The 13,749-nt window shown below is 53.7% G+C and overlaps 1 protein-coding gene across 7 annotated transcripts in view; it reads right to left on the reverse strand.

The window, feature by feature from the left end:
• Positions 1 to 779: 779 nt before the first annotated feature.
• CMKLR1 (chemerin chemokine-like receptor 1) overlaps positions 780 to 13,749 on the reverse strand; it is a 40,098-nt gene continuing 27,128 nt past the window's right edge. For 6 of the 7 annotated variants that reach the window (XM_057527420.1, XM_057527422.1, XM_057527426.1 and 3 more), the window contains exons 2-3: positions 5,184 to 5,259; positions 780 to 4,566 (exon numbers count right to left, since the gene is read on the reverse strand). In XM_057527420.1, coding sequence (XP_057383403.1) covers positions 3,466 to 4,563 — 1,098 coding nt within the window. In that variant the 5' untranslated portion in view covers positions 4,564 to 4,566; positions 5,184 to 5,259 and the 3' untranslated portion in view covers positions 780 to 3,465. Of the gene's footprint in view, positions 4,567 to 5,183; positions 5,260 to 13,423; positions 13,500 to 13,749 lie in introns of those variants that run through there. The other variant, XM_057527424.1, reaches the window with a different exon arrangement.

Here is a 13,749-nt window from a genome sequence, read left to right on the forward strand (position 1 = left end):
CTTGGATACCAGCCCCAGTGGCAATTTTCCAAAGCCAGAGCATCACAGCATGTCAGGGAGGAACGGGAGAGGGAGGCCAGAGGCAGGAGTTGGGGAATCAATGACCACTCCATCCAAGCCAACACCACCTAATTTTGCAGATTTCTCGAAGGGCAGCTCTTGCGACCTCAGTTCCCTCATCTGTAAAATGGGAAAGACCTGGGTGGTTTGAGTTTGAATGGCCCTGTGGCTCTCATGATTGGATTCTCTCTTCTCCCACCCATCCTGGCCCCTAAACTCTCCAAGCTCAAGGGCTTAAAGCAAACTCCTCCCCCAGCCAGCACCTGGGTTGGTCTCCCCTTCTGAGCCCCTCCCTCTTGTCTTGCACCTCCTCCTTCTTCTCTCCCTTCCCCTCCCCCTCCCCCCTCCCTCTCCATCCTCCCAAGGGCTGAAGAAGCTGGGAATTCAGGCAGCAGACCCAGTTCCGTTTACTACTGTGTGACCCTGAACAAGTGAGGTCCACAATCTGAACCTCCCTTTCTGCACCCCACAAGGTGAGTCTGATGGTCCTCTTCTCACAGGACCGTTTTTGAGGGTTTGATGAGATTTTGTGCCTGACACATGGTAGATGCTTGATAAATGCCAGATCTCTTTTCTTCGTTGTCGTTCTCTGTTTCCTTTGTGCTTCCCTCCTCCCTCCCTCTCCCCGACCCTCAAACAGCATCTTCTCCTCTTGTCCCTCTGCCCACAGCCCTGTGCCCCCTCCACCCACCCACCAAACCCAGGAGGCAGCACTGAGGCTCCACTGGCGGGTCCTGGCCCTGGAGGGAGGGCTCTCGGGCACAAAGCGTGTTGGCTGCCTGTGGAGTCATTCAGGTGAACGTGCTTTGTGAACTGCAGGGCCTTTGTGTGTGTGACCTGTGGGGTCGTCAGAAGAAGCTGTAGGGACAAGGTTGAAAAGGGTGTTATGGTGGCACTTAAGCATTTGATGGGGAACTACAATCGGAACAGGAAGACTTGGTGGGGCAGCCAGAAAGAGCGAGCCCTGGCTCCGAGGAGGAAAACAGCTGGTTTTTATTTTGCTCCTGTTCATCAGCTTTTCCAATGACAAAATGATTTCCTGGCTTCCCCAGCCTGGCCTGACCTGCACGCAGCCCGGAAGGAACAAGAAACTGAGCCCCAAGAAACAGCACGATCCTCCCCGAGTGGCTGGTGACTGTCTCTGGGGCCTGGAACACGTCCCACTCCATCTTGTGCCCTGGATGCTTCCCCTGTGAAGTTGGGAAGGGGGGTGACAGGGGCCGCTGGGCAATATTTAAAGCTCCCTTAGCTCAAGCTAAGTTCAGATTGCTCAAAACAATCGGAGGCCCCAGTGGGGTCAATTCAGAGCTGCCTCACAAACACAATGACCCAACAAGGGAAGGAACAGTTTGTCTCTTAATGAGGTGTGATTCCAAACAGCCCGTGGCCTCGGGAACTTGCCGTGCGGCTGTGTATACGTTACATCTGTTCACTGTATGTTGTTGAAGTGGCTTCGCAACAAAGAAACTTGGAAGAGAGCAGAATATGGACACTTGGAGGCCAAAGGGCCCTCCCGCCAGGCCTCTCTCCCTACTGCCCTCCCCCGGAGAGCTGGGGGGACACAGGAGGTGGGAGCCAGGGTGGGTAGCTGTGAATGGATGCCAAGGGAGCTGGGAGCCAAGTACATTTTCTTTGCCACGTTGGATCGTTTTTGAAAACTATTTGCAAAGCTGCCTTTAAAGCCCTTAAGATGTTTACATTAATCTGCTGAGAGATGCATATATATTTATGGTCAAAACCCCAAGCCTCTGCGGCCTTATTTGAGCCAGACAGACCTAGGTTCAAACCTAGCCAGACTCTAACAGAGACCTGCTGGGTGCCCTTGGACAAGTTACTTAAACTCTCTGAGCCCCAGATGCCTCATCCATAAAAGGGAAGTGATAACTGTACTTAACTCAGGGCTGCTGTGAGGGATAAATGAGATACACATGTAAAGTGCTTAACATAGAAGTGCTAAATAAATGTAGGTTACCAGGATAGTCTAGAATATTCTCAGTAGATACATTCTCCATAAAAGAACAGAGTTTCTGGGACCAGACGGAGCTGGGTTCAGACGGGTAACTGTGCCCCTGGCTAGCAGTGTGACGTTGGGTGTGTAACTTCCCTTCTCTGAGCCTCAGCTTTGTCGTTTGTAAATGGGACAATGACACTGCAGCAGAGGGAGGTGTGGATCCCAGAAGAGACAATGTGACTGCACACAGGAGGGGCCCTAGGCCTGTGGGCCCCCCTCGGCCCTGCGTCTCAGGAGCACAGTCTAGTGAGCCAGGCTCCAGATTCTGCTTCGAGCTCGGGGACTGAGCCCTCGGACTCAGATTCAGCCCGTGAGATGCTCCCAGGTTGCTTCCTGCAGCTGATTTTGGACTAGCCTCCAGCCAGGCTTTGAGGAAGTTGAGAAGGAGTAGATGTCCCCCACCGTCCTCCCATCTGCCTCCTGCCCTGGAGTGTTTTCTTCTGAGCATCTCCAGCCAGAACCAGTGGATCAGGGAAGAGGGAGGAATCCCTGTGATGGGGTGGAGGCTGCTGGTGAAGCTGCCCACCTCGAACCAGCCCAGGGTGACAAATGCAAAGTGAGAACAGGGCTTGGGGCAAGGGGCTGGCATCACCCCCACCCCCAAAGTAGCTACGGCCCAAAGCACCATCGCCCTGGGAGGTTCGAGGGTGAGTTGATTCATGTCACGCACCCTTTGAAAGGTCTTTTCTTTCTTCATTCCTTCCCCCAAACCCCGAGTCCTCATCATAGCCCTGCTTCTCTTGCCCTCACAAAGAGCCCCATGGCTCCTCAGGACCTGTTGTCTGTCTTTTCAGCTGATCTGAAAGTCAAATGCATGGTCCCGGGAATTCCTGTGCTCATATGTCACCTTCTCTTCCCAGGGAACCTGGAGAAGGTGTGTGCATTTCCACACGCCCTAACCCAGAGGAATGGCTTGAGTGGCAGGATTTCTGGCCAGCTATTGATAGAGGGATATGAGCGAGGCGTGACCTACATCACACTGGGTTTGCTCTGACCTCCTCTGCTCACACAAGGAATGGACCTTGAAAAGTGTTTGTGTCATTCCTGGGAAGCACTCAGGTAGGTAACTGATCCCTCTGTCTTATGCCCATCCCAGTTCATGGCAGTGCTTTTGAGAATTCTCCCTTTTTTTGCTTTGCATCAGTCAAGGCTGGTCTCCCAGGATGCACAGGATGCTGGTCCAAGGCTGAGCCCCGTGGCATGCTCTGTCCGCCGTGCCCCTGGAAGAAAGGAGTTCTGAGCCCTGGATTCCCAGTTCAAAACACAGTTCAGCCCCATGCAAAATACAGCAGGCATCTGTGGGTGCCCAAGATGTTCTTGCCGTGGTCTCGAGAAGGCATAGCTTTGAGCCTCCAAGGTTGGGAGTATCCACGGGGGGGTGTTCCAGGCGAGGCTCAGAGCATGCTGGTCTCCCTCTCGTTCATGGATGACATCTTGGTGAAACTTCTGTGGCTGGGATAGGAGGAGTGGCCTGTGTCCTCACTCAGAGCATTGACCAGACGGGAGAAGAGGGCCACCTTGAACTTCTTGAAGTCCTGACCCACGAAGACGTACAGAATGGGATTCATGCAGCTGTTGGCAATGGCGATGGCAGTGGCCAGGGGCACACCCAGGCTGAAGACGGAGCCAGGCATGGTGCTGTGATGGAGCTCCAGAAGGTACAGCGTGTGGTAGGGGCACCAGCAGAGGAAGAAGGTGATGATGATGGTCACGATGATCTTGAAGGGCTTCTTGGTCTTGGCCAGGCGGTTGCGCCGCAGCTTGTAGACGATGGTGAAGTAGCAGGCGGTGATGATGAGCACCGGCATCAGGAAGCCGCAGAGGAAGCGGGTGATGGTCACCGCCACGTGCCGGCCAAAGCCCACAGGGTCCGCCTGGGGATGAGTGGGCCACGAGGAAGAGCTGGTGGCGGACAGGCTGAAGTTGTTAAAGCAGGATATCTTCCCGTGCAGATGGGCTGTGTCCCGGAAGACGAGGGATGGGGAACTCAAGAAGAAAGCCAGGACCCAGATGACCATGCAGGCCATGTAAGCCAGCCGGACGCTGCGGTGGTTCTGGGACCAGACGGGGAGGAGCACGGAGATGCAGCGGTCGAAGCTGATGACAGTCAGCAGGAAGACGCTGGTGTACATGTTGTGGATGAGCAGGAAGTTGCTGATCTTGCACATGGCTGTCCCGAACACCCAGTGGTAGTCCATGGCAGCGTAGGTGATGTGGATTGGGAGGAAGACGTTGAACAGGAAATCCGCAACGGCCAGGTTGAGGAACCAGACGGTGTTCACCGTCTTCTTCATCTTGCAGGTGGCAATGATGATCACCAAGCCATTGCCCAGGATCCCGAGGAAACAGATGATGCTGTAGACCACCACCAGGAAGATCCTGACCACCCTGCCTTCCAGGGGAGATATCTCCTCCAAAACCACGATGGGGTCGAAATCATCAGAGTACACGTACTCGTAGGTGAGGGAGATATTGTTATCCTCGTCCTCCATGCTCTGCAAGTGGAGGCAGGGGTCATTAGGGGAACTTTGATTAGAACTGGCTTTAAGAGGTTGACCACTGCCAGCGCGACTGACAGTGCCCTCCCTGGCTGTGAGCAAGGCCAGTTGGGTGGCTTTGCTACTTTATTTACTTGACTAACACCTCTCAGGCACCTCCTATATATCGGGTACTATTCTAAAGGGTTGTTGTATGTAAACTCTTTTCATCCTCATAATAACTCAATGAGGCTGTTATAAACCCCATTTTACAGATGAGAAAACTGAGGGACAGAGAGCTTAAGTCACGTGCCCAAAGTCATACAGCTGGGAAGAGGCAGAGCCAGGAGTCAAGCCCCAGCTTCAGAGTCTATGGTCCCTCTGGACCACCATGTTTTTGCTGCCTCTCTGGCACCCTCCCCTTTCCCTTACAGTCTAGTGGGAGACAGATATTCATCAAAAAACTCCTCAAATCATGGAAAAATCGCAACAAAGGAGAGGTGCGTAGTGCTGTGAACTTGGTTCCGACCATATTTCCAAAACCCAGGGACAGCTGCACTGACAGTGCACCCACCTCGTCCTCGTCCCCCACTGATGCCCTTTGGAGAGATGAGTTCAGATCCCGTGTCCCTTACCGTTCACTGTTACGATGTCCAAAGCTCTCCAATGTGGGTCCTTGGCCAGTCAGTCCCCAAACACAGCTGGAAACACCTGCAGGGAAGAATGAGGAACAGCAGTTGGCTCTGGATCTAAGAACCAGAGGTTTGGGAGGACCCAGAGCCAGAGGTTGAATGTATCGCTGTTACTCCCACTTTCCAGAGGAGGAAGCAGAGGCTCAGAAAAGCTAAGTGATGTGCCCGAGGTAACCCAGCTGGGAAGTGGTGGAGCCCCCTGAACCCAGATAAACAGCTGAACCCTTCATCCCAACCCCCATCTCCACCGACCCCCCACCCCAGCACATCCAGAGATGAGAGCCCGATTCAGGGGTGGGTGCAGGGGAGAGAGTATGGATGGCTCGATACAAATCCACTGCCAGGGCAGGACCCAGAAAACACCATTTCAGGCAGTGTTGGGGACACAGGAGACAAGAAGAGGAACTGCCCAGAGCACCTACTATGTGCCAAGAACTATAATTCCCTCGTCACATTAAATCTTCCCAGAGGTTCTTCTAGGCAGGTGATACTACTCTTGTTTTGGAGCTGCGGAAACTGAGGCTCAGAGAGAAGCATCCTTCTCACTGGGCATCCTCTGGGCCCTTTGGTACCAAGAATTGGGCCCTGGTGTCACAACGGTCCAATGAGACAGACACAAATACATTCCCTGAGCATCTACTGTATGCCAGACTGCCAGACAGCTGAACTGGTACTTCATACAATCCCCATAACAACTTTGTTGGGTATTTTCCCAATTTATGGAAGAAGGAACAAAGATTGGAGAGTTCGCAAGCTTGGGAGGTCTTGGAGGAGGTGGTCTCATGCATCGTTCACACCCAACCTTGGCCACCTGCCAGCTCTGTGGCTTTGGACACACGACTTCTCCTCTCTGAGCCTCGGTTTCCTCATCAGTAAAATGGGAATACTCACTACTTCACAGAAAGGATGTAAGAATGACAGACAATCAGGAATTTGGAGCATTTGGCTCAGTGCTGGCACACAGTTAACCCTCGATAAATATTAGTGATTACATTGCAACCCAAGGGTAAACAGCTGAATTCCGAGCTAGAATTCAAACCCAGGGCGCTGACAACCCAGAGCCCATGCGCTTTCCACCACCCGTGTTTTCCCCATCTGACAAATGGGCTCTAAACCAGATGTTTCAGCCTGGCGAGACTGGCAATCAACGCTTTATTACAAATAAGTCCAACCCTCCTCCATATAAATTCATCATTGGTGCTTGATGTGCTTGAGGTGGTATTTTATTGCATAGAAGTCATCTTTCGCTTTCTGTTAAATAAAAGCCGCTTGGAAATTTCCATTGAGGACTCTGGTCTCAAAGGAGTGGGCACCATCCCACTCTGCAGCCTGGGAGAAGAATCCAGAGGTGTCCAACCGGGGGTCCCCAAGGACTTCCTGTGGGATGCGGAGAGAAGACGGGGAGGCAGCAGCTGCCCCCTCCCCCGACTCCCACAACTGGGGGAAACGTGACAGGTGTTCACGATAATAATGTATATGCTGAGCATGTAATTCAGATGGTCTCACTTTGACCCAGGAGGGGCCACAGCGAGGCTGAAGGAGATGAAGACCCTTGCCCAAGGCATCTGGGCAGGGGGTGGGAGAGCCTGGATTTGAACCAGGTCTGCAGAATGTGGGATCTTGCCCGCCACTCCACGCTGCGAAATCGTGATCTCATGACAGCCACCGAGTGTGTCCTTGAGGGAGGAAGGAGCATGTCCGCGTTCCCTATTCTGGGCTGTGCAGGATCCAGGGACGAGGACGTGGCTTCCCAGGGTCCCTTCCCACAGGGGCTCACGGTCAGTCACAAGGGACAAGACAGAGGTGGTGCTGTGTCCTGAGCAAGGCCAGGCTGCCCCCCAGGGAGCCCCGCGGAGGGGCATCCCCTAACCTGGGCATCGGAGGCTTCCTGGAGCAGGTGGGCTATGGGCTGAGTTTTAAAGGACAGTTGTGAGTTAAGACGGGAAGGAGGGAGGAGGGAGGGCATGCCAGGCCGTCTCCCCCGCCCCCCATCCCCCCTCATTAGCGGGCGGGGGGCGGTGTCTGAGCCCCCAGAGGAGGGTGAAGAGTAGCAGGGTCTCAGGACCCAGCAATTGGCACTGAAGCAGTTGCAGAAATGCGACGTCACGTCTGGCTCTCCCGCTGGGCTGGAAGCAGCTCGGGGTCAGAGGTCACAGGTCTTTTCATCTTTGAGCAGGGTGGAGGCCAGGCTGGGCCTTCACAGGGTGGTGCTGACATCCCCCGGCATGCCTGTCCGACTACTCCTCACCCCTCATCCCCCCAGGAATGTCAGTGTCCCCCATAGATGTGTGCCCTTCCCCTCCACTCCCCCCTGCCTGAGCCCCTGGGATCTCGCTGCAGGGGGGCGTCAGTCACAGGTTTGCCCTCAGCCTCGGCCTCTGCTCTATCCCGACGTACATCCCTCCTGTCCTGTACTGCCCCCAGCCTGGGCAGTACAGCAGAGCAGTCAAGGACACAGACCCTGGGGCCCAGCCTAGCTACCAGCGTCCAAATCCTCCTCCTTCATGAACACCCTGTGACCTTGAGCCACTCAGGTATCTTCTCTGCGCCTCAGTTGTCTTATCTATAAAATGGGTATGATCGTAATAGTTCAAATGGTTGAGAGGATTAAATGTCACATGCAAAGTACTGAGAACAGGGCCTCTTATGGGGTAAGCACTATGTTTTTACTGTCATTATTACTGTTGTTATTATTATCATCATTTTTCCCCCTCAGTCTTCTACTCTTAACTCCCTCCTGAAATGGCCTTTGCCATTCTAAAATGGCGGGAGGGGCCAGGAAGGGCAGAGGACCTGTGCATCCTGCCCGCTTGTCTCCCCAGCTCTGGGTTCAAGGGCAGGTCAAGGGCGATACAGGCAAGAATTTGCTTCTCTAAGCTCCAGTCTCCTCATCTCTCCAGTGGGGTAAGAACCCTTCCCTCATTGCTGTTGGAAGGGTCATAAGAAAGGACAATGACTCCTTTGCCAATTGTAAAGAGCTGTAAAATTCTCATTGTTCTTATTCCTTAAACTCTCTATAACCAGGAAGCTTAGGAAAAAAGTGGGTATAAGTATATATACATAATATGTGTATACTAACATTGTATACATAATGTTAGTATACATTATGTGTATACTAACATTGCATACATAATAGGTGTATGGCTAACATTTATTTGAGCACTCCCTATATGCTATTGTGCTCTGCAATAGCCTTACAAGGATACATTAGCTTGCAGGTAAGAAAACTGAGGTTCAGAGAGGTGAAGCAACTTGCCCGAAGCCACACAGCTGGGAAATCTGACTCCAGAGCCTGACTTCCAAAGATCCCAAGTGAAAAGTCTCTTGTGTTCCCCCTGCTTCCCTGAGAGATTAGGAGTCCCAATCCCACCTCTCTGAGCTCTCTAAGCCTTAGCTTTGAACCCTGAGAGCCCAGACCTTCATCACATTCTTGATCCTCCCATGGAGCTGCCTTCCCCGGTTTCCCTTTGCCTTGCCTTCAAGGTCCCTACAAGCAGCTGCCACAGGGAAATCACATCTATGATGCTGTATTAGTCCTGGACAATGATGCTACCCACTGCCTCTCTCAAGGTGCCCTTTACGAAGCTCCCTGCCCAGTGAGAAATGCCCTAAAAAACTCAAGGTAAGGGGCTTCCCAGGTGGCGCAGTGGTTGAGAATCTGCCTGCTAATGCAGGGGACACGGGTTCGAGCCCTGGCCTGGGAAGATCCCACATGCCGCAGAGCGGCTGGGCCCGTGAGCCACAACTGCTGAGCCTGCGCGTCTGGAGCCTGTGCTCCGCAACGAGAGAGGCCGCGACGGTGAGAGGCCCGCGCATCGCGATGAAGAGTGGCCCCCGCTTGCCACAACTGGAGAAAGCCCTCGCACAGAAACGAAGACCCAACACAGCCAAAATCAATCAATCAATCAATCAATCAAACATACGCATCTGATTCAAGATCCTCAATTTAAAAAAAAAAAAAAAAAAAAAAAAAGAGAAAAAAAAAAAAAAAAAAAACTCAAGGTAAGGAAAAACATTGTTTCCTCTGAGGAACTAGGCTGCTTCCTCAATCTTAATAAACAAAGTTCTACAGAGGATCACGTTTCCCTTTTTGATGTGGCCATAAGGAAGCTCAGAGTCACATCTGCAGGTCAAAGGCAGCAAGCCCATTCATCCTGCTGGTCTGCAGTTTCTGCGTTGGTTTGGGTTGGCTCTGATGTCTACATCTAGCTATACTTTATGTTGGTTTTAGTTCCTTGTGATAGATAAATCGGGGCACACTCTAGCCCAAACATTGTACCAAGCTTTTTAATGACATTCACTCATGCATCCCCAACAAACCCCAGCAGTAGTACTGCTATTACTCCCAATGTAAAGGTAAGGAAGTAAGGCTAAGGCACACAGTCAGCTAGCGGCCAGTTCACGCAGGTTGCTGTGACTCTGTGCCCTGCTCTTAACCATCTTGCTTTCCAGGAAGTGGAGCCCATCTTTCCATGTCTGTTCACACCCTTGCTGATGCCCCAGGATCCCCAGCTCCACCCTCCCGGGAAACCTCCTCTTTGCTCCCCTTTTTTAGCCCCTCAAGGAACCCATGTTCCCCAGTTTTCAGGACAATCTGGCTGAGGTCTGGGGCACAGATGGGAATCGTTTGCCAAAGCTGACATTGTCCGTCACAGCCCAGGCGGGCAAGCGAGCCTGTCCAGACTGTCCTTCTTTCTGCCCTCGGCTCCCCAGGGAGCCCAGGGGACAGATGAACTGTCCTGGCTCGGCTCCCAGATTCTTCCTGTGATCCCAAACTTACACCCATTTGGAACCGGGGCCTAGAGCTGGTCTGCTCTGAGGCTCCTGACACAGACTCCCCAAGCCCGTCTTGGCAGTCCTTTCTTTGGGACAGTTCCCATAGGTCCCCAGAAGGGGATGCCAGGGAGGAGGTGGTAGGGGAGGCAGGGGACCCGCTATGACAACGGAGCAAGTTGCTTCCCCATCTCTGAGCCTCGGTTGTGCCATCTGCAAAATGGGAATGATAATAACCCCTGCCCTGCTTACTTCTCAGGACCGCTGGGAGCACGTGTTAAGGCCCTTCAGCTTGTCCCAGGCTTGGTGAGGATGATGGAGAAAGACCCAGTCTGAGTCAAGGCCCTGGGAGGTCTGAGAGCTCCACTTTGTGGAGAGACAAAGCTTCCCGAAGTGAAGCAACACATTTGCTACGTGGCATCTGCCAAAAATCAAAAGCACTCTTTTTTTCAGAGCATCCCCGTATCTCAGGTCAGAGCAGAATGTGGGCACCAAGTGGGTCCTCAGGATATTGCTGTGTCCTCACGTGGTCTTCCCTGTGTGTGTCCTAATCACCTCTTCATATATGGACATCAGGCAGGTTGGATTAGGGCCCACCCTAATGGCCTCACTTTTCCCTAATCACCACTTAAAAACCCTGTCTCCAAATATAGTCACATTCCCAAAGTACTGGGATTTAGGACGTCAACATATGAATTTGGGGGAGGGGATACAATTCAGCCCACAACACCTACATAGTTGTCATTATTGTTAGAACTTAACATTGCTATTTGCTGTTCCTCCAGATCGCTCCCTCTGTACTGGGATTGCTATCTGGAATGTACAGGGAACGCCTTCCTGCAAATCCGAAAAGACAGCAACCCCAGCAGAAAAATGGGCTAAAGATATAAACAGGTAATTTACAGGAGGGCAACCTCCAAACCCAGGTATTAGACAAACTGATCATCAAAGACATGCGAATGAGAACTGTGGAAAGGTTCTAGAAAGCTGGGATGGAGACCCCCTGGGGCTGGCACGGGCTTCATGCCTTGCTGCGGGTACCCGTGAACCCCTGCGTGCCCCCCAGCCCCTGTGCGGTGTTTGGAGGGGCATGCCTTAGCTTTGGTTCTCCAGAAGCAAACCTCACATAAGCCTTCCTGCAAAGGTGATTATTAAGGAAGTGTTCCAGGAAAACCCAGTAAGGGAGTGGAGAAGTAGGGTTAGGAAAGGGAGGAGGTCCGACAAGGGGGCAATGCCAGGCAAAATCCTGGGGAAGGCGGCCTTGGTTCATGCTGGGGTCAGGGAACAATGGAGGTTGAATTCCAGGAGGCTATTTATATCCTTCCATCCTGTCCTAGGAGGGGCGCAGTCCCAGGCCCTCCCAGCGCCTGAGGGGCAGTCCTCTGACAAAGAGCCACAGGTGCGGGCTGTCTTAGCGAGAGAGCCCACCGGGAGGCTGTCTGTCCAAAAACAGTCAAAGATCCAGGGGTCTCAGGCAGTGCAGAGGCATCTGCTGACGGCTGGAAGCTGGAAGCTGCTTACGTCCGGTGTGGGAGAGGCAAAAAGCTACACAGCTGTTAGAGGCAACAGATTAGCAAGTGTACACACAGCAAAAGAACACAGCAATTTAAAACCACCTACCCAAATAGCACATAAGTACACTGAAAACAAGCATCCAAAAGCAGCAACACAGTAACACACGTTTTGCAAGAACAGGGCCAAATAATGAGATACACACTGAACAGATTAGAATGGCTCCTTGGGAGCAGGGGTGGGAGGGAGAGGGAGAAGGAAAAGGGGAAAAAGGAAATGAATGCAGAGAAGAATGAAAATAAGACAAATGCGGAGGCCTCTGAGACAGATGGGGATGGGTGGAGGGGTGTCATTATGTCAGCCTTCCCTCCCCTCCTGAGGTCCAGAAAAACCCAAAGCAAACAAATACACACCCCAAATTCCTGCCCGGGGTTCAGGCTTGGGCAGTGACCAGCCCAGGCCTGGGTCACTGAATCCCTCATAAAGCCACATTGGGCAGGGGAAGGACCAAACAAGCAGCCTTGTCCCTGCCCGGGGCCTTGAGAGCCCGGCCCTGCCAGCCCCCTCCATCAGGCTGGGAATGAAGGTGGACGAGCCCACAAAAGGAACAGCATCAACCCAGTCAGAGGTGGCTGTGCGGTGGCCAAGGCCCGATTCCTCCTGCCGGAGACCGGATGGACCAGGCAGAAGATACTGCGCAGATGGTCCTGCCCTGCCCACCTGGCCAGGGCAGACAGACCTCTGCTGGGGAAGCGGCGGGAGAGCTCAAGGCCACATCTGGTTCCTCCCACCACAGGGAGCAGAAACCTCAGGCAGGTGTTCTTTGCTTAGTTTTTATTAAGCAAACGTGTATAGAGCCCTCACCAAATTCCAGGCACGTTTCTAAGCACTATTACAGAAGAGGAAATTGTCCCAGAGAGGTTAAGTGCCCAAGGTCACACAGATAGCTCAGGTACGCAAGATAGGCCAAACTCGTCATTCCAGACAGAGGAGGAAGCTCAGAGCCTGATGAGCTGCCAAACCCACTCCCCTTCCTTGTCCACTGCCTCGCCTCCCCGGGACGTTCCAGAATCCTCTAGTCATTGCCCCAGGGGAACCTCCCAAGAGTCCCCACGAGGTCAGGGTGTGCGTTTTATAGGTGGGGCAAGACGAGGCTCCCCTGGGTTTCCCCCAAGCCTCGCTGCCTCTAGGTAATGGCCCTAAGGGGAGCATGTCACATCCCAGGTGCTGCCGGAAAAGCCCTTTGGCGGGCGGGCTCATTCATTCATCCATCCTTCAAGGATGTGTGGAGCCCGCTGCCCCCTGGCCCTGGAGAGGAGGCTAGGGTGCCATGGGCATGGCTCTTCTCACCTGGACCTCCCCCTAACCCTGCAAGGTCACTGTCATCAGTCCTGATTTACCGGGGGGATGTCTGAGGCCAGGGATCAGTGGGAGAAGGGTCATTTGCCTGCGGTCACACACCTGGTTAGTGGCAGTGCAGGGATTTGAACACGGGTCCTTAGGAATCCAGGGCCCCACCTCCTCCAGCTGCCACCTGCTGGCCTATGTCCCCTGGGCTCAGGGGACAGCAGGGCTGAGAGCCATCTGGGCGGCAGACGTGGCCTTCAGCTTCCTCTCCGTGTCGTTGCCACGCCCCTCTGCCAGAGTCTGCAGAGGACTCGCTCCCTTTCTGTCCGAGTCTGGTCTCTCCCTGCTTGCTTCTCCGTCAGCCTCTATCTTGGTCTCTCTCCCTTTGTCTCGTCTTGTATTCTCTGTCTGTCCCTGTCTCTGTGTCTCGCCCTGCCTCTCACCACTCTGTGCAGTCTCCTTGTCTTCTCTTTGTCTCCCTGTTCCCTCCCTCTCTCCCCACCCTCCCCCCTGAGAGGCCAAGCCACCCCTCACCTTCCGGCATCACTCACCTATGTGCCTCGCGGGCTACACCGCAGGCTGCCACCCTCTCTCCCAGCCCGCTGCCTTCCGGCTGCTGCCTTTCCAGCCTATGGCTAACCGTCTCCTGGCTGCAGGCCCCAGGCCGAGGGCAGGGGCTTTATCAGGGCCCGTGGGCGTGGGAGCCCATCGGGGAAACTGGAAACTCTTCCCCCCATGTTTGGCCTGGCTCCTGTCCCTGTCTCCCACCTCCCCCATGGCCCACCCTGACAGTCCGCGGGGCCGGGCGGCCCCAGATGCCTCTCCTCCAGCTTTCTGAGCCTCCAACAGGCTCTCGGGAGCTGGGAGGCCCCTCAGA

Source organism: Balaenoptera acutorostrata, chromosome 13, assembly GCF_949987535.1.
Source record: "Balaenoptera acutorostrata chromosome 13, mBalAcu1.1, whole genome shotgun sequence".
Classification (NCBI taxonomy): Eukaryota; Metazoa; Chordata; class Mammalia; order Artiodactyla; family Balaenopteridae; genus Balaenoptera; species Balaenoptera acutorostrata.